This window comes from Panthera uncia, assembly GCF_023721935.1.
Source record: "Panthera uncia isolate 11264 chromosome C1 unlocalized genomic scaffold, Puncia_PCG_1.0 HiC_scaffold_4, whole genome shotgun sequence".
In the NCBI taxonomy this organism is placed as follows: Eukaryota; Metazoa; Chordata; class Mammalia; order Carnivora; family Felidae; genus Panthera; species Panthera uncia.
In genome coordinates this window covers 100,506,242-100,525,546 of record NW_026057585.1, presented here as the reverse complement: position 1 = coordinate 100,525,546, position 19,305 = coordinate 100,506,242, and the positions used below count along the sequence as shown (strand labels likewise).

The window sequence follows — 19,305 nt, the reverse complement described above, 5'->3', positions numbered from 1 at the left end:
GCCTGGGGGCAGCAAGGCGTACGCAGGACAGGGCAGCATCCAGGTCCCCCCGCCTGGGTTCTGGCCCCGGCCCTGAGACTACAACTTCCAGGTGAAGTGACTTCCCTCCTTTGGGCCTCAGAGCCCTCCCTCAGCCATGAGAGGTTGGGCCACAGCGACAGCGACGCAGCTGGGAGACCCAGCCTCCCCAATACTGCCTGGGTGTGGGTACAGGGGCCCCGCCCCTGCAGGGGAGTCCCAGTGGGCATTCTCAGTAGAGCCTGAGACGCATCGCCCGCCCTGGCATAAGTTTACGGGGACCACCCAGGGCAGGGCCCGTGAGGCACCTCGTGGGAGGGAGAACTTCATGGGCGGCTCCTGGGTAGCCCTCGTGGCTGAGGCAGGGGATGGGGGGTGATCTCGGGGGTGCTGGTCTGGTCACCTCTGTCCTGTTAATTCACTAATGCTTCTCCACAGTCTCCTCCGGGGGTGCCCTACCACAGACAGAGGGCGACAGGAGTGACAGGGCCCTGCCCCCCCCGGGCTCAAGTGCACCTGAGTCAGGAAAGGGGCTGGTTCCAAAAGCAAAGAACTTCTTCTGGTAGTATATACAAGTCTTTATAAAAGAATCAAAAGCTCAATAAATATGCAACTTTACACAGAGCCCAACCCGAGCCTGGGGTGGCCAGTGGGCCTGGGAGAGGGGGAGGCAAGGACAGGAGAGCAAACATCCCGTTTGGGGCCGGATGAGGGTGGAGGTGGGAAAGGCCGCCCTGGAGCCCACCCCAGGATTGGAGCTGGTGACTTCAGGGAGCAGCGAACAAGGGACCCTGCAGGGGTCGGGTGGACAGGTTAGTGGGGGTGGCCTTGGGGGGAGTCCTGAGGAAGTACTGCGGCCTGGGCCTGGAGCTCTGCTGAGCCCTCCTCCACTTCCATCCAGTCTGGCAAAGTGCAAATCGGGGGTCCTGCCCGGCGCTCTGGCTACTGTGCAGGCAGCAGCCGGAGCAGGGACCCGGATGCCCCAGGAGGCATGCTGTTTGCTGTCTCTTGGTCAGTGGCACCCTCGGGGGCCTCCCTCTGCTCAGACCTCCCTGCAAGAGAAGGGAAGGGACAGACAGTCCTTCCTTGGCTGATGCCACTTCCAGAGGGGGCTCTGGTCACCCTTCCTGCCCCACCAGACTCCTTAGGCCCCTTCCCCACCACCCTCTGTAGACACTGCCATTCAGGCTCTGAAGCAGGTCTCAGGCTCCCTTCTCCCATCCCCACCTCCTAATGCCATCTGCTCCCAGTCATGACAGTGCCCCTACCCATTCCCAGGGCTCAGTGCCCCCAAGGCCAACACACTGGGCCATAAGCCCTCTTCCCCAGGCCACTCACGAGGCAGTGAGCGTGGAGTTAAGCAGCAGGGTGGTCCTGATTCGGTACAGTTGGGCCAGCGTCAGCTTCCGGTGCTGGGCAGAGATCCCTGGGTGGGGCTCGGGCTGCACCCTGGGTGAGGCCCCCAAGGACAGCTCTCTGCTCCTCCTGGTGGGTCTTTCGGGCGTCCCAGCTGGGCACCTGGTTCTGCCCTCCAGCTCTGATGGCTTGGGGCCACTGCCAGGGCTGGGTGCCCCCCGGTGAACCCAGCTGGGCCCGGCTTCCTGAGGGGAGCCCTGAGTCCTCGTGCCAGAGACCGTAACGGCCAAGCAGAGTTCTGACAGACTGCGGCTGGGGGCCGGGGGCGCTCCACGGGCAGTGGCCCCTGATAGCAGCTGGAGGAGGCTAGCCTCAGATTTGGACTTGAGCAGGTGGGGCGGGCGGGGCAGCAGCTGGACAGGGGTGCGGCGGCGGAGACGGGGTGAGGGTGGGGGTGAAGGGGCCTGTGGTACCTCTGGGGGCTGGGGCGCTGGCTCCACCACAGGGGCTGGGGCCACAAAGTCTCGCAGGGAGGTGGGGGACAGGGTGCCGTAGGCAGAGTCCATGGAGCAGGAGCGGCCGTCCACGGGCCCCAGGGGCAGCAGCTCGCTGGTGGGCGTGACAGATGAGGCAGTGGTGCCGAGAGAGGTCTCGTCCGACTGGGAGCTGAAGGGGCCACCCTCGAACTCGGGAGAGGACAGTGGCTCCCCAGGCTCCACCACAACCATGGCCAGGGTCTCCGTGGAGCCATCTGAGGCACTGTGGGGCCGGGAGAGGACAGTCAGCCCGGCCTCAGGAAGCCCAGATGGCCTGGTACAGCCAGTGCTTGGCAACGCAGAGGTCCACAGCCTCCACCCTCCCGACCTGAGGCTCAGAGATGGCAAAAGCATGTGGCCCGTGAGCCAGAGCTCCCAACCTGGGCCTACAACACAGACACCCATAATGGTGTCTGTCACCACCACACTCCTCCCTCCAGCTGGACACAGTGCAACAATCCTCAGCTCAGGGATGCCCGGGTGGGTCAGTTGGTTGAGCGTCTGACTCTTGATCTCGGCTGAGGTCGTGACCTCATGGCTCGTGAGTTTGAGCCCCGTGTCAGGCTCTGTGCTGGCAGTGCGGAGCCTACTTGGGATTCTCTGTCTTCATCTCTCTCTGCCTCTCCCCCACTTGCTTGCTCACACTCTCTCTCTCTCTCTCAAGAATAAACAAACATTAAAAAAAAAAAAAAAAAAAAGAATCTTCCGCTCAGCTCCACCCCACTGGCACTGGGGGATCAGAGTCCGCGCTCAAGGTCAAAACCTTTTGCCATCCCCGCCGGGACTCTGGTGGGAGACAGAGCCCTCTCCCCCACGTTGTGGTCACAGCACGAAGCCATTCGGAGGAAGGTGGGGAGTCTGGGCCCTGCCCGGTGTCAGCAGCCCTGGGGTCAGGAGGGCCCCGCTCGGGGTCAGCGGCCCTGGGGTCAGGAGGGCCCTGCTCAGGGTCAAGAGGGCCCTGCTCGGGGTCAGGAGGGCTGGGCCGCAGCACCTGCCCTGCTCTGGCTCGCAGAGCGGCCCCGGGCGAGCATACCAGTGCTGGGAGTTGAGACTGTTGCTGCTCCTGCGCAGGATGGTGGGGGAGCTGGCGGCAGAAGCGCTACTCTCCCCCGCTTCCTCCTCGTCCTCGTCCTCGTCCTCTTCGTCCTCCTCCTCTTCCAGGCTCTGCAGGTGCGGCTGGCTGCCTGGCTGCTCCTGGGTGCGCAGCTGCTGCAGTTGGTTCTGTAGGTGGGGGAGGGGGTGGTGAGCGGCTCCCCCCGACGGGCCACCCTGGCCACCCACCCGCCCCCCACCCGGCTCTCACCTGGGCATTGTAAATGGCGTCCACCCAGCCACGGCACAGAGCCTGGCCGCTGGCCTGGAACGTGTAGGCCCCCACAGCACTGTGGAACTCGTTCAGGTAGATGAGGAGAAAGGAGCCTGGTGAGGAGGGGCTCCCATCAGTGCCAGCTAGGACCACAGCCCCTGTCCATCAGGGCCCCCTCCCCACCCCACCGGGAGCAGGGCCGGCCTCCGCACCGGGGTCTCGAAGCTCTCGGCACACAATCTTGTCCACCAGCAGTGGCGGCCGGATGACCTTGGTCCTCTCGGCCTTCTTCACCGCCTTGGTCACCAAGAGTAGGTCCGTGAAGAGGAAGCAGTACACGTCCATCTGGAGTAGGGGTGGGGGGGAGCAAGGGGAGCAGGCCAGGCCCGGGATCAGGGCCAGGGTCTTGGGACCTCAGCCTATCTGCCGCGACGCCCTCTCCTGGGCTGGGCCCCTTCCTGCCTGCGCTTTGGTGATGTTGCTGGGGGCACCCGGGTTTGGTCAAACGCCTTCCCTGCTCCCTGCCCCCCATGAATCTGGGAATACAATTAAGATGAAAAGCAAGGTGGAGCTAACATACTTGTCATTTATTTCAATTAAAGGTTTACATTATAATTTAAAAATAATTCCAGAAATTGGTAAACCACAAGAAATTATAATATTCTAAAATGATAGAGAATAACTGAACGAGGCTCAAAGACTGCTTCCATTTGGGTGGTTCAAAGCATGTCTGAAGATTTTGAGGCTTAAGTGACTATCAGCCAACAATTAAGGGGTCCAGGGCAGCAGTGCTGAAAGTGTTCACTTTTAGATAGTCCACAGTATAAAAATTATTCTTTTTAAGGGGCGCCTGGGTGGCTCAGTCGGTTGAGCGTCCGACTTCAGCTCAGGTCATGATCTCGTGGTCTGTGGGTTTGAGCCCCGCATCGGGCTCTGTGCCAACAGGTCAGAGCCTGGAGCCTGCTTCAGATTCTGTGTCTCCCTCTCTCTCTGCCCCTCTCCTGCTCACGCTCCATTTTTCTCTGCCTCTCAAAAATAAACAAATGTAATAAAAACAAATTATTTTGTTTTAATTAATTATTATTTTAGAGAAAAAGTGCGTGCCTGTGTGAGAGAAAACAGGGAGGGGCAGAGGAAGAGAGAGGACCCCAAGCAGGCTCCAGGGTCAGCACAGAGTCTCGTGCAGGGCTCGATCTCACAACTCAGGGATCAAGATCTGAACTGAAATCAAGAGTCAGATGCTCAACCGACTGAGCCACTCAGGTGTACCAAATAATTCCTTTAAAAAAAATTATGTTTATAATATTAAGATATTATTTGTATTTTTTACTTTGATCCCCTCAGAAGTGAAAAAGCAGAGCTTTCCAGAGGCTACAGGACATGTGATGATATCATTGTGATGGCTAATGGACTTCTGCTTGTGTATTTTTGTACTTTCTAGAATCTCCTATGGTAGTAGTTTAGATTGTAAGTATTTTCAGAGATTAGTTCAGTTTGTTCTCAAAAACAATACTATGTGCCTGTTATTTTTGTTTATAGGTGTTATTACAATAAACTGTACCTTAGTTATAAAAAAAAAAAAAGGTTTACATTAAAGAGAAAGAGGGAAGTGATTTTAAAACCACAATTTGCAGGCTCTGGGTTAAGCACCTGGGATTAATAGCTCAGGAGCGAGGCTCTGGGTTGTTCCTGGCCTGCTCTTGGAATGGGCCCCCTCCCTCCCACCAGGAACCCACATGGCACCAGCAAGTGGGCAAGACCAGCACCCCACGGGCTGTGTGGTTGCTGCCATATCTGTAAAGAGTAAATGGCAGGCAGATCATCAGCCCTCGTGTGACCACAAAGTCATCCTTTCTTGAATTGCCACCCAACTGCCAGGGCAGCTGAGAACCACTAAATAGGGCCCAGAAGGTCCCCAGGAAAGGGTGGTCCAAACGCACAGGGGAAGAGGGGGTGCGGAAGGGGCCCCGGGCGTGAGGTGGTCCCTAGACTCACCTTGCTGTCCTTCCCCTCCTTCATCCTCAGGCTCCCCTCCAGCAGCAGCTGTCGTGTCTCCTCGGGGGAGGCGCCAGGGATGGGTGCTGTCAGGTCCAGATGCAGAAATTCCTTCAGGAGCTGGTGATTGGGGGCGGGGTGGGGGGGGGCACGTGTAGGGAGGTCACGGTCTGACTCCCCTTCTCCACTGGAAGTCCGCGCGAAAGATTCCCGGCCTAGGCGCCTGTCTGCCAGGGTGGCCCCTCCTCCATTCCCGCGGGGCCAGGGTCCCCCGCACAGGCAGCCTCCCACCTTGTCCACCTCGTCGTTGCTGCCCTCCACCACCTCGTAGGCGTCGATGCGGCTCACCACGGCCGCCAGCCGCTGCCGCTCTTGCCGCTGCCGCATGCACGCGTTCACGTGGTGGATGAAGCGCTCCACCGAGTCGATCTGCAGGGCGGGCAGGCGATGGCAGGTTCAGGGCCAGGGTCTGGGGGCGGCCGTGAGCTGCGGAGGGACCCCGCGCGCGCGCCTCCCCGGTTACCATGGTGACGACGGCCTCCTTGGCGCGCGGCTCGTCGGTCTTCCTCAACACTGACTTGAGCAGCAGCGGGTACTTGGTGAGCCGCTGGTGGGGCTTGGCCAGCATGTCGCTCAGCTTCAGCCGCTGGCACTGCTGATGCTTCTCGGCCCACTGCGGCGCAGGCGGGGACGCGGCTCAGGGCGCGCCCCGCCCCAGGGTCCCAGGCCACGCCCGCCGCCCGCCCCCAGTGCACCTGCTGCTCCGGTGGGCCCAACTGTCCTGCGCCCCGGCCCTTCCTCACCGTGACGTATGCCCGGAAGAGGTCGTTGTCGCGCAGCAGGCCGCGCATGTACTCCATGCAGCCCTCCTCCTCCATACAGTATCGGATGTAGGGCTTGAAGAGGGAGCCGAACTGGCCCGGGACGGAACAGGCACGGTTACTGCGCGCTCTCCGCGGCCAGGCCCTGCGCCGGGAGCCTCACGAGCCCTCCCTCACCGCACTTTCGCGACCACCCCAGGCTGAACTTCCGCCAGACGGAAAGGGCAGATGGCCAGGTGGGGTTCAAACCCGGGCGACCGCCTCGGAATTCCTTGCCTCCGACCACTAGGGGTCACGTGGCGCCAGGGTCGCGGGGAGGCTGGGGTGGTGGGCAGACGGGATCGGCGCCCTAGCCCTGCCGCGGTGTCCCCCCCCTGTGTCCGGCCCGGCCCGTACCATCTTGAAGCCTCTGAGGAAGTCCCCGGGCTGCAGCAGCGCCCGCGTGCGCCGCGCCTTCTCCAGCACCGGCACCATCACGCTGCCCCACAGTCCGCGGTGCAGCCGCACGATCTCGGGGATGTTGCTGAACAGGCGCTCGGCCTCCACCTGAAGGGGCGGGAGGTGCGCTCGGCCACGCCCCGGGCCGGGCCCCGCCCCTCCGGCTCCATCCTTATGTCCCGCCCCCGCCCCGCCCCCAGCGGCAGGCCCCGCCCCCCGGGGCCGCACCTCACCTCACACAGCAGCCCGGATTCTTGCAGGTTCAGGAGGCAGCAGAGGAACAGCTGTGGGGGCAGGGGGCGCTGCAGCTGGGGGGGCGTCCCAGTCCCGACGCCCCCCCGCCCCCAGGCTGTTAGGCTCCCCTCTACCCCTTACCCCTCCCAGGAAGCCCTGAAACAGCTTGGGACAGAGACGGTTCACCCCTTCAGAAAAGGCCCGACCTCCACGGCCCACCGGGGGTTCATCCTGCCTCGTCCCCACCTGGAGGGAAAGCTCTGGGAGACTGGCCTTGCAGTGACACCTGGAACTCTCTCCTCCAGCTCTGTCCTGGCTCGGCCCCAAGTTTCAGCTAAGGAGTTCTTCCTGAACCCCAAGCCAAAGATAGGTGCTCTCCCCAGGGTGAAGTACACACACACACACACACACACACACACACACACTCACACTCCACTTCCACAGGCCGGGTGTGGGCTGCTGGGCACCTGGCACACAGCAGGTGTTCAGAGACAGTGGCTGAATGAACGAGTGCAAGAGTGAGCCTAGTGCTCAGCTAACTTGGCAAACTTGCCCAAAGCTTTCTTTCCCCTGTTCTTCTGCAAAGCCCCAAACTCTGTTCAGGGGCCCCCAGAGGGAGGCCCTGGGGGGCAGGGAGGCAGGGTGCGGACCCACACTCACGTTGGTGATCACCCTCAGTTTCTTAATGTAGGAGGCTTCTGTGTGCAGGAGCTCCCACACCGCCTCCTGCTGGTGGCACTGCCTCCGGGACAGCTTCTGTGGGAAGTGCAGGAGGTTGGCCAGGAGTCCCAGAGTGTGCCCGGATGACCCGGGAGGGGGTGAGCCACCTTGCAGGCAACCTCCTTTTCCCCGTGGAAACATGAGGTCCCCCAAGTTCTGCACCCTCCTCCACCACTAAAACAGCCAAGCGGCACACCGCATGTTCCTCGCCTCAGTTTCCCCACAGCCTGGTGGGGAACACCTTGTAGAGCACCTTGTCACTGGGTCCTTGGAAGTGTCCCCTTGCCCTGAAGGGAAGGGAGGAAGGGCCGCGGCTGTACCCACCTCAGGCCCATCAATGAGCTCCCGCCAGCTGTCTTCCAGCCGCAGACAGGCGTCCTCCTCCTCCTCCTCCTCCTCCTCCTCGTCCCCCTCCTCCTCCCATGAGTCGTGGTCGAAGCGCAGCCTGCGGGGCAGCCGCGGCAGCCCAAAGAGGCTGTAGGCGTGCAGCTTGCCCTCCAGCTGCTCCATCTTGTCTACCTCCTGGAAGGAGACCCACAGCTGGGGTCAGGGGACGGGCTCGCCAGCCACCCTGCCCCAGGGCCCACGGGACCACATACCCGGCCCAAAGCGCTGGTGCTGGGGCCCGAGCTGAAGAAGCCACTGAAGCGACTGGCCGCCCGGTTCTTCCAGCTGTCGCTGCCACCACTGCTACCACTGGGCAGAGAGCAGCTGGAAGGCGTGGGGGCCTCCTGCCCAGGGATGCTCGTCTCCCCCAGGAACTCCGACATGTTCTTTCGGCGGCGGCCAGGGGCCTGGCCGGGAGAGGGCGATCAAGGCCAGGGCCCCCCTGACCCTCACACCCCCCCCCTACCCCACGGTGGGTTTCCTGGACCTCGGGGAAGCTGAGACGTGGGAGGGTCTCTGCACCCCCCGCCCTGGGATGCCACCTCTTCTAGGACCCGTAGATGCTCTGGGGGCTGAAGATCCAGGCACAGGTGTAGCTGGACCACCGCCCAGCCCCCAGCCCCAAGCACCACACAGTCACAGGCACACTTAGATGCACAGCTTATAAACACAGCTCCAAATGGATACACACACACACACACACACACACACACACACACACTCCTCAGGCATTAGCAGACTCTCAGAGGCAAGACCCATTCTCTTGGGGCTCCCTATCCTCAGAGCCACCCCTATTTTCTAGAAGGGGAAATTAAATCCCAAGAGGTGAGGGGCCCAGCTGACCTCCCCTCTAAGGTCCCTCCCTGCCCCCAGCCCTGACACAGCCCCTCACCAGGATATCCAGGCTCTCCCGGCGGCTCTGGGGTTCCACGCGCTCCAAGGAGGGGGGCCCGGCCCTGGCTGGCCGCAGGATTGGCAGACTCAGGGATTTGGAGTCCTTCACTCCCTGTTCCACCTTCCCCTCGTCCCCCGGTTTGGCTGGGGCAGCAGTAGGGGGCAAGGAGAGGTCCTCAGCATCCAGGCCCGGTGGAGAAGGGAACCCAAGACCTCTCTCTCCTGGATCCCAACCAAGGCCTAGCTGCCCTCCCCTGAGGCCCCGCCCTGCCAGCACCCATTGCCAGGGCCCAGCAGAGACACCTGTATGGTAATGAGCCAGCTCAGGGCCATGGCCAATGGGAATCTGAGCCTGGGAAGAAGCAGCCATCTCCGGGAGGCCCCGTCAGGCCCCAGCCGCCCCACCTGCCAGGTTAACTGCTCACCTTTGACCCGCAGGTAGTGTCCCCCGAACCTGTAGGCCTCAAAGGTGAGGGACAGGGGCGTGTTGGATTGGTCCAGGTAGATATCCACCTTGCCCAGCGTGATGCCCTTCCTTTCAAATACCGGCAGCAGCACCTCCCTGCCCCAGGATGGGAGGGGTGGCCGTTAGGGGGCAGGCACACGAACCCCCACCCTATGCCCAGCTCCAGCTCCACCCCACCTTACCAGTGGGAAAGGGAGCCACCCGCAGGATCACACACAGGTACGAGGACACACAGGTGTGCGTGCACACACAGCTGCCTACAGAGGTTCGCACGCTCCCACATGGGTCGACACACAAACCAGTGCTCCCATGCCCTCCCGCTTCCGTGTCTGCCACCAGGGTGGACACTGTCACGTGCTGGTCCACATCCAGGAACTGGGCCATGCGCACACGTGTTGAAATCCATGGGTGGGTCCGCTCACTCACCGGCCACCACACAGACACACACAGTTATGCCTGCAAGGAGCCACCCGCACCCCCGGCCCCACTCCCCCTGCCTCGGCCCCACCAAGCCCTACCCCAGCGACTTCTTCTTCATGGCTGGTACGATCTCTGTCTCAATGTCTACATTCAGGTCAAACTTCAGGGTGAAGCACTCCTTGCTGGGGTCCTGAAAGGGTGTGGGTCTCAGCTTCTGCACCCCTTGTCTCGGCGCCTCCCCCGCTACCGGGGTGCAGGATGGGAACGCCAGCATGGGAGTGAACCCAGGGATCTCCCCAGCCTGCCTCGGTCCCAAGGAGGTGCCCAGTGTCCCTCTTGCCCAAGGGAGGTGTTCCTGTGGCATCTCCCATCCAGCTAAGGTGGATAGTAGTGGGCGGCAGGGCAGGGTGGGCAGGGAGGGACCCACTCACTCCAGGCCCCGTTCCTGGTCCTGGAGCTCAGAGCAGACAGGCCCAGTCTTGGGGATGGAAAGGAAAGGGCCCAGGAAGGGCAGGGGCTGACAGGAACCCCCCTGACAGCCCAGGGGCTCCTTACATCTGTGTGTCTCCTCCTTGCCTTCTTGGAGAGTTTCAGGCCTGTGCTCTTCCGGTCCCTGCAGGACAGAGGGCAGAGGTTGGAGGCACGGGTAGGCCCTCACCAGGGCGGGATGTGAACAGGCCCCGGCTGCCCACTCTCTGCTCACCCCAGGCGATCAGATAACTAACTCAGGTGCAGCTCAGGCAGGCCAGGGCCCACAAGGGGCTGAGTGCCCTCTGGTGGTCAACCCAGGAGCCACACCCAGTGGTACCTAGACAGGAGTCTGCCTGCGCCAGGCTGGAGGCTGGCCCAGGCTGGGCAGCTTCCTCCAGGAATCAGGGCATCCACAGGGGCACGGAGGGGTCTCCAGTCGGGTGTTCTGAAGCCTCTTGTCCCTGGATCTCTGATCTGAGATCCAGCCTTGGGATCCCTCAGGTGTCCGCTTTGCCCACCTACCCTTTGCCATCCAGAGAGCTTTCCTCTTCCTCCTCCAAGTCTGCTGCAGGGCTGGTGCGTGGGGGGCATGACCGGGTAGACACGTTTCTGGCCAGAACAGAGCCTTTGGGGTAAAGTGGGAGGAAAGGTCATGCCTATTCCCTCCCTGGCTGCCTTCTTAGCCTGCTACCAGTCCTGGGAACCCCCCACCCCCAACAAACTAGGGCCCTTCAGGTCTGTGCAGAGAGGGGCTCAGTCACTGCTGATCACCCATCCATCCCTAGACTCAAAAAGACACAAGCACCCTGGGATGACACCCCAGGTGATGCCCTGCCCCCAAACCTGTGGCCTCAGTCTACCCTTCTATAAAATAGGGATAAGGAAGCTCTGCCTCTGGGATTGTTGCAGGAAGGAACCAAACTCTACGGCTCCTTCTCTCAGGCCTCCTCTCCACACAACCTCCCCACCACTGTGAACACACCCAGAGTCCCAGGGGGCCTTGGCAGAGGGGGAGAGTCCTTCTGTCCATCTGACCAGCTAAAAATGGAGACACAGGGTTGGCATTTCTGGCCAGGCTCAGATGCCTGTAAGTCACCCCAGCACAGCCAGTTGGTGCTGGGCCTGGGCCAGGTCCCCACTCAGCAGGAGGGTTTCTGGTTCCTTTCTACAAGCTCCTTCTGACCTGCCCACATCCACCCCCACGGCCCCTGCTCGCCAGCAGCCTGGCTGGAGGATTTGCCCAGCAGTCCCCTACCCTGAGGAAAAGAAAGGGGCCTTTTCCATGCTGGCCCGGGGCGAAAGGCAGGAGCAGGTATGGGATGTGCAGACCCAACAAGGACCCAGAACCCGGAAGAGACAGGCCTGCTCTCAACATGGGGCACAGTCCCCAACCTTTTCTCTTGTTTAAAAACTTGTAGCACAGAAGGAGCCACAACGTACTTGGGTTTCATGATTTACAGTTAACTCTTGTTCTTCTTTTTCTTATGTTTATTTATTTTCGAGAGAGAGAGAGAGTGCGAGCAGGGGAGGTGTGGAGAGAGAGGGAGGCACAGAATCCAAAGCAGGCACCAGGCTCTGAGCCATCACCACAGAACCCGACGCGAGGCTCAAACTCACAGACCGTGAGGTCATGACCTGAGTCAAGTCGGCCGCTTAACCAACTGAGCCACCCAGGTGCCCCAACTCTTGTCCTTCTGATGGCCCGTCACAGCTCCAACAGCTACCAAGACACCGTGCCCCTAAACAGGGAGTTCAGGGCTGCTCTGGGAACCCTACGCGCCCGGCTGGAGTCCCTACCCACGCTCACCTTGGGGAGGCAGGTCGAAGCGGATGTGCCCATCATAATGCATGGCGCTGTGGAACTTGCTGTCACAGGCCTCGCAGAGGTTGAGGGGCCCCCGGCGGTGCAGCTGCTGGCAGTCAGCGTGGTGGCATACCTTGTGGGGAAGGAGGGAAAGGTGGGTCGGGCTGGGCCCCCTTAGAGGGTCAGGCAGGCGGGCCTGTGGCCCGACCACTGCAGTGCACAAGTGGGGTTGCGGTCCGTCCGAGGGCTGCTCTTCATTTTCCAACCGTCCATTCCCCACAGGGTGCCCTGTGCTGACGAATTCACTCTGCAGACCTTTCCCAAACTCCACCGTGGTTCCATTCTGAGGGGTGCAGAGAAAAGCAGATCCCTGCCCTCGAGGAACAGATCGTGGAGGGGAGACTTCCTGTAAGGAACCACGAGGCTGTTGCTACCAGGGTCTCTTCCTGGGATGCAGGCAGGAAGGGCACCCCAAAATGCTCAAGGCTGCCATTTGCTTCTGCCAGCTCAGTGTTGGAACCGGCAAGCCCTTCCTGTCCTCCCCTCCAGACCCTCTGCTCTAGTTCTGTGACCTGTCTGGCCCCTGCATGGCCAACCTCACATGGGACGAAGGGGGTTCTAGGGGACTTAGGCACAGGTGCTGGCAGTCTGGGTGATCAGGCAGTACCCTTCCCCCCGCACACACCAGTATTTACTGTATTTACCGTATCACCCTGTACACGTTCTCCCCCATCCCTGTGGATAACTGTCCCATTTTCTCCTCTGCCCTCCGGCTCCCACAGCCTACCTCTGACCCCTCCGCTTCCTACTTTCCTTGTCCCCTGCCCCCACCCCAGCCCAACACGTCCACCCGCCTGCCCCACACTGGGGGCGTCACCGTGCTCCGGTCCCAGCCACCTCCCAGCGAGCCCTCCCCTCCCCTATAGTGTCAGGCTCCGCGTCTATTGGCTCAAGACAGGTTCTTTCCCATCTGCGGCTCCCTTTCCCCGTTCCCTTTCTGCAAAGCCCGGTGAAACAGGTCTCCATCCTGACCACTTCCTACTTTTCCCTCCCAGTACTTGTTACCTTATTTTCCCTGACTTTCCATTTTTAAATGTTTCAAACCTACAGAAAACTGTAAGAACGGTACAATGACATCCACACACCCTTCTACCTTCCCCCGTCACGAACATTTTGTCACACTGGCCTTCTCTGTCACCTACCTCTCCCCTGGCGAAGGGCGCGGGCGTTCTCCTACAAACCCCCAAAACAATGGGCACCCTCGGGAAACTGAACGCTGGTATATGATCCGTCTAAGGTCCGCTGTCTGAACAATGGCCTTTATAGCTTTTTTCCCCATACGGGAGCCAATTCAGGATTCGCGCATGCGTTCGTTTGTATCTGTTTATCCCTTTAAGAAAGAGTTCTCTGTCCTTTTTGTTTTTTCTTTCATCACACTGACGTTTTTGAAGCATTCAAGCCAGCAGTCTGGGAGAAAGCCCCTCCACGGGGATCTTTCTGGAGGTCCTTGGATGGTTTCGGGCTGAGCATTTGGGGCAACGACACGAGAGAGTGGACTGTGCCCTCGTCAGTGCGCCCATCAGTGTGGCTGGATCCCTTGGGGGCCTCGCGGTACTGCGTAAAGGCCCTTTTTCTCTCTGTAATGAATAAGTAGCCCGTGGGGAGATAACTTCGAGACATCCTGTTCCCGGCAATCTCACACTCCAGGGTTTTCACATCCACTGGTGACGTCTGCCTAAATCAAACAAGACTACGACGGTTGCAACTGAAGATTTTCTAATTCTTCCCTTCTCTCTCAGACCCTCTCCCATCTTGGGCCCCCACCATGTTTTCTTTTTTTTAATAACTGTTTTTTGGTTTTTTTTTTAGTTTATTTATTTATTTGGGGTGGGGGGAGAGAGAGAGAGATTGAGAGAGAACCCCAAGCAGGCGCAGAGCCTGATGTGGGGCTCAAACCCACACACCGTGAGATCATGACCTGAGCTGAAGTTGGACACTTAACCAACACCCAGGAGCACTCCCTCCCCCCCACCATGTTTCTAAGTCCACGCGTAGGACCCAGCACTGCCACAGGTGGTCTCTTGCACACCGTCTCCTCCGTGGGCCCCAGGACCCCATGTTCTGCAGCTTCCCCCGCAGCATTCGGCTCCCTTGCCTGCCTCCTGCTCACGTTTATCCGCATCCCATACCCCTGGGGACTCAGCCAGTCTCGTGACCCGAAAAGCCATCTACGTGCCGAGGGCTCCCGGAGGTAAATCTTCAGTCAGGTCCTCACCCAGGACACCAGACCAACCTTCTCCATACCCCCCTTGGGTTCCGAGAAGCGCCTCCCACTGCCCACGTCCTCTCGTGTGCTGCCAGACTGCCACCTGCAGCTCCCTGCACCTCAGTCAATGGCAGTGCCTTCCAGCTGCATGGGAGTATGGGCTGAATTGCGTCCCTCAAACAGGTCAAGGCCTAACCCCGGGTCCCTCAGAATGTGACCTTATTTAGAAATAGGGTTATTGCAGATGCCTTTAGTTAAGATGAGGTCATGCTGGAGTCTGTCACCAAGCGGCGTATGGGGTAATCCTGTGACTGGGGTCCTCACACAAGAAGAGGAGAGACAGAAACAGGGACACGTGGGAATGAGGCAACTGGCTTAGACTACACTGTGTGGCTCTCCATATGTGGAGAATAAACTTCCCACGCAATCGGGGTTCACTGTCACCGCAGCCCTAGGGAATGAATACATTAGGCCCAAATCCCTGGGGTCACCTCTGACCGTTCTGTTACACCCCCATCCAGTCGATGGGTCGACGGGACGACGCTTGCAGCTCTCCCTTCAATAGCTGTGGCTTCAACCAGGCCAGGCTCATTAGCCCACTGCTGCCCCCGGTGGCCGTCCCGGTCACCTCCCAGTGGGATTCCAACAGTGACCTCATAACCGGTCTCCCTGCTTCCACCTGCCCTGAGCATCATCTCCGTGAGCAGCCAGAGTGGCCCCTGCTCAACCAGGAGTCACATTCACCTCCTCAGAACCCTCGATGGCTTCCCATCTCACTCCAGGAAAGGGCAGAGTCCCGTATGGTGACTGCAGGGGCCCCCCTGCCCTGCCCTCCCGTCCTGGCTCACCCTGCTCCCCACTGCCCCCTGGCGACCCCGACTCGCTGCCTCTGAGCCCTGACCACCTGCCACTCCCTCGGCTGGAATGCTCTTGCACTCTCCCTCTCAAAAATAAATAAATAAACTTAAGAAACAACAACAGTGCTTTAAAGTCAATGCCCCTCCACACTCTCTGTGCCCTCGGTGTCCTTTCCGCGGTGGACCAGCCTGTTTCACTTTGGTGCCTCTCCAGCTCGCCAGCCCTGCAAGGACAGTGATTTTAGTCTGTCCGACTCACTGCCCTAGCTCAGGTCCTAGCCACTCAGTGAATACTTGTTCGGTCTACTAATCAGGGTGATGCAGGGTCACTGAAGAGTTTTGTCTGGGGAGAGCCCCATCAGAGATTTTCAAGGTGACAGACAGGGTGAGGACAGACAGCAGAGAAAGTAATCAAAGGGAGGAAGAACAAGTCTGATCGCTGCAACTCGGGGTCACCGTGTGCCTGGGGCCGCACAGAGGGCCCCTCCCCCGAGGAGGCAGGAGCTACGACTGCCCCTATTTTACAGAGGAGGAAAGTGGGACTCAGGGAGGTTGCGAGTAACTTGTTGGGCGTCACACAGCCAGTGGAGCCGGGACTTGAGCCCAGCGTGTGTAGCTCCAGAGCCTAGATGTCCAGCATATTCATACCGTCTATCTCTTGGGTGGCTAAGAAGGGAGAGAGGAGCGGGGGAAGCCGGCCCGGGGGCAGCAGTCGGGCGGCCGGTGGGGGAGTGCTACAGAGAGAAGAGGGAAGCAGTCATAGTTTGATGCTGCCTGCTTGGGCTCCTGTGGCCTCCTAGGCCTCCGTCAGAGAGAAAACAAAACAAAACAAGAACACCCAAAAACGTGGGCAGAGAAACGACAGCCAGCAGGGGGCAGACTGGGGACTCCTCTGGCTCCAGGGGGTCTGACGTTTCCAGGGCTGGGCCCTGGGTGAGCGGCGGGGCGTGGACATGATGGCCCAGACTCCCGAAGGCAGCCTGAGCGCCACATGCGCCCAACTCCCACATCCTTCTCAGCGGTCTTCAAGTGTGTCCGTGGGGCTTTGGGCAGGGGTGAGGGGCGCCCCTCAGCCAGCGCAGCTGTTTCTACCTTCACTTCACCTACTCCCAAACAGTGTGAAAACCGCTATCCTCCGCCATGGCTCTGCCTGCATGGCTGACAGACATCAGCCCTGGCTTTGCAGATTCTGGACCCCCCTCCCCCGCCCCTCCCCCCACCAGCTGCAAGCATCTCCTCTTGACAATGACTGGGGGGGGGGGGGAGGAAGGCACCCACCCCACTTCAGCCCCTTCTTCCCGAGGAGCCCCGCAGTCTGCCAGCCAGGCGGCCATCCCCCGCCTCTGCATCCAGCCTGGCAGCCGGCCTGGCACAGATGGCCCCTCCCACCCCTTCCAGGCCTCTTGTGATTTCCCCGCTGGCTTCATTTTGCTGGCGCCCAGGCACAGAGCGGTGGGACTGCGGACCTGCGGGTTACCCAGGCCCTAGTCTCATAGTGGGTGGGAGGTGACATGGCAGGGGCCATGCGAGGTTCGAAGAGTCCTGCGGAGGGCCTCCGGGACCCCTCCAGCCCAAATCCCTGGCTCTCTGCCACAATCCTGTTTTTAAACCAATCTAACGTACGGGCGGCAGATTGTACACAGAGTCACTCCCGATAGCAGATTCAGCATTCCACAAACATTTATTGAGCACCTACTAGGCGCCCGCCCTGTGGAGGCACTGGTCTCCCTGAGGCTCAGGAGGATTCACTTCCCAGCTCTGTGCTGGGCTCTGGTGAACACCACCACCGCTCCTCCTCCCGTTACTACTAACTACTACCACTACTAATGGTGATGGGAGCCAGTGCCCCTCCGCCATGGTGATCTGTTCTGCTTCCATCCCCCCAGCAGCCCCCAGGCTCAGGGACACCAGGGGCATGTGAGGGTCAGGCCCAGGATCTGAACCAGGTGGGTGTTTCTTTACTTAATTCAATGAGTCTGGTTGATGACGGCTTCCAGGAGCCCCCAGAGAGAACCACAAGCCCAACTGGGAGGCTCAGACTGGGGTGAGCAGAGGCCCCTTGCTCTGAATCTGCTCCCCCACCCCTTCTCGTACCTCCATCCCCACCAAACTGCTGGATGTCCGCAGCTCCCTCTGGAAGCGAGGGTCTCCCCTGCGCTAAAACAGGGCAGCCCCTTCCCAAAGCCAGACTCTTGGACCTTCTCTCAGACCGAGGTGCCTATTCTCCACCTCCTTGTTGCCCACCACAGCCACCCTCTGAGAGCGGCACCACCCCTGCCAGTGGGGGAGGGGCAGCAGGGTCCCAGGAAAAAAGTTCCCGGGACTCAACCCACCGAGAGGAGAGCCCACCGGATGGAACAGCCAGATCACCCAGCACCTCCAAAGGCAGTGAGTGGACTCCAGCTTTACGAATAACAGAGGGGGCCCGTTGGGGAGCACGGTGGGGATGGGGCACCAGAAGTCAGACTTCCCCACTCACACACCAGCCAGAGGCTGGAGCGGGGATGGGGGGAGGGTGGGCAGGGCCTGGACGGAGGAAGGACGGGGAGCTGGGGCCCCAGCGCAGGGCCTGGCACCCACAGGTGAGTCGGGAGGCAGCCCCAGACACAAAAGGCTAAGGGCTGGCGGGCCACCTCGCCGCCCCGGGGCCCTTCGGTCGCAGGGTGGGGAAACATCCCCAGGGGCGGGCGGTCGCGCGCACCCCCGCCCCGCCGCCCACACCCCGTACCTGGCCTTCGCCGTCGCGGGCGCGACCCTCCGCCGGACAGGGCAGCCCGGGGCCCGGCCTGGAGGCCGCGCGGCGCCCGGAGACGCCGGGGCCCGTCCCCATGGCGGCCGGAGGAAGCGGCGGTCTGCGCCGCCCGCCGGACAAAGCGCGGGGCTCCGCTTCCTGCCATTGTGCGGCCGCGCCCGCCCCCGGCCGAGCGCGCCGGGACCCCGGGGCCCCCGCCCGCCTCGGCCATCCCGGGGCGGCTCCGCTGCGACCCCAGCCCCGCCCCCGGCGCAAAGGTTCGGGGCTCGGGCGTCCCCGTCGGACCTGCTCTGGGCCTCGGGGAGCTCCCAGGACGAGGGCGCCCGGGCCGGGCCCGCCCCGGCTGCGGAGCCCCGACCCCCCGCCCAGCCCCGCGGGCGCCCCGCTCCGCCCGGCCCTCCACCCCACCCCCAACGCCGACGTCTGGGGCCCAAAGGCCCCTCCCTTCAGTCCTGGAGACCTCGCCTCAGAACCTCAACTCCGGGACCCTTTCTCCCTCTCCCAAGGGAGCCCTCCGAAAGCTGGTGGCAGAAGGGGGTGGGGGGCAGAACGGGGACACCTGTCTCTGCTCTGACCTCCAACTGGCCGGGCCACACATCCAGCGCTCAGAGCCCCTCCGGGGCGTCACCCTGGCGCCCGGGCACAGTCCTCGAGACCCCAGCCTCAGAGCCTGGGCCTGGGGGACCCTGCTCCCACTGCCCAGGCCAGCGGTGAAGGCAGAGGAGCGGAGGGCTTCAGGCGACCACTGGTGGAGGCGGCAGGCGATAGGCAGGCACGTGGGTGGAAAGGGCAGTGATGGTAGATCTTCCGGAGCCCCCAGGAGTTGGGTGAGACGGAGCATCGGGAAAACCTGGGAGCCCAACTCGGCTTTCCCCCCAGATCTCTGCTGCTCCAGGCTGGGTCCCTTCCACCAGCCCCACGGCCAGGGAGGCGCTCTTCAGAGCCCTAGATTAGAGGGACCAGGATTGGGCGGGGGGGTGGGGGTGGGGGGTGGAGGGTGATGGTGGGGTCCCCGCCGTAGATTACACTCACTCCCAAGAGGTGGGGGGCGGGCACAACTATGGAGTGACTCAAAAGTCTACAGGCAGGACTGAAACCCAGTCCTGACTCTGTTGTTCTGGAATGGCCTCCTTGGGACCCCATCTCAGTACCTCTGGTGCTGCAGGGGGGACATGATGTCATCACCCTACCCATCCCCTACACAGCTCCTCCTCCATGGGGGGGGGGGGGAGGGGAACAGGGCAGGGTCTCTGAAGATGGCTCTGAGGAGGTAGCAGTTTACTCCAATCAGGAGGTTTCAAGGACCACCTCCACTCCCAAAGCCCAAGCCATCCACTGTCCACACCACAGGCAGATAGATCTTTTGAAAACTAAAACCCGAACACCTCGCTCCTCCCTTAAAACCTTCCAGGAATTTGGAATAAAATCCCAACATGGCTAGCCCCGACCTCACCTCCCGGCAGGTCCCTCACGGTGGTCTCCATGCTAGCCTGCCTCGTCCGTCCCCACGACTCACCAAGCTCAGCACCCGCACCTCTGTGTTCTCTGTCTGGAACCCTGGGCC

The 19,305-nt window shown here is 61.2% G+C and overlaps 1 protein-coding gene across 2 annotated transcripts; it reads right to left on the bottom strand.

Annotated features, from left to right (window-relative positions):
* Positions 1–45: 45 nt before the first annotated feature.
* On the bottom strand, positions 46–17,868 carry PLEKHG5 (pleckstrin homology and RhoGEF domain containing G5). Of its 2 annotated transcripts, XM_049618187.1 has the most exons (21): positions 17,718–17,868; positions 11,870–11,999; positions 10,585–10,687; positions 10,147–10,204; positions 9,690–9,781; positions 9,131–9,267; positions 8,704–8,849; positions 8,024–8,218; positions 7,749–7,946; positions 7,365–7,460; positions 6,704–6,754; positions 6,429–6,578; positions 6,015–6,125; positions 5,735–5,884; positions 5,503–5,640; positions 5,212–5,331; positions 3,429–3,561; positions 3,214–3,329; positions 2,944–3,131; positions 1,357–2,133; positions 46–1,070 (listed from the first exon to the last, which is right to left on the bottom strand). In XM_049618187.1, exons 1-21 carry the CDS (start codon positions 17,817–17,819, stop codon positions 1,061–1,063), a joined length of 3,201 nt encoding a protein of 1,066 aa, XP_049474144.1. In that variant the 5' UTR covers positions 17,820–17,868; the 3' UTR covers positions 46–1,060. The 2 variants fall into 2 exon arrangements, with proteins under 2 accessions (XP_049474144.1, XP_049474145.1); XM_049618188.1 differs by lacking the exon at positions 46–1,070 and having other exon boundaries at positions 1,080–2,133.
* Between the last annotated feature and the right edge of the window lie 1,437 nt (positions 17,869–19,305).

Bases quoted from the DNA above. Each gene is read 5' to 3' on its own strand.
- PLEKHG5 (XM_049618187.1), bottom strand. From the start codon at position 17,819: ATGGGGACGGGCCCCGGCGTCTCCGGGCGCCGCGCGGCCTCCAGGCCG. The intron at 7,461-7,748 runs GTGGGTACAGCC...CACTTCCCACAG, and splicing joins AGCTCATTGATGGGCCTGAG to AAGCTGTCCCGGAGGCAGTG. The intron at 5,641-5,734 runs GTAACCGGGGAG...CCCGCCCTGCAG, and splicing joins AGGAGGCCGTCGTCACCATG to ATCGACTCGGTGGAGCGCTT.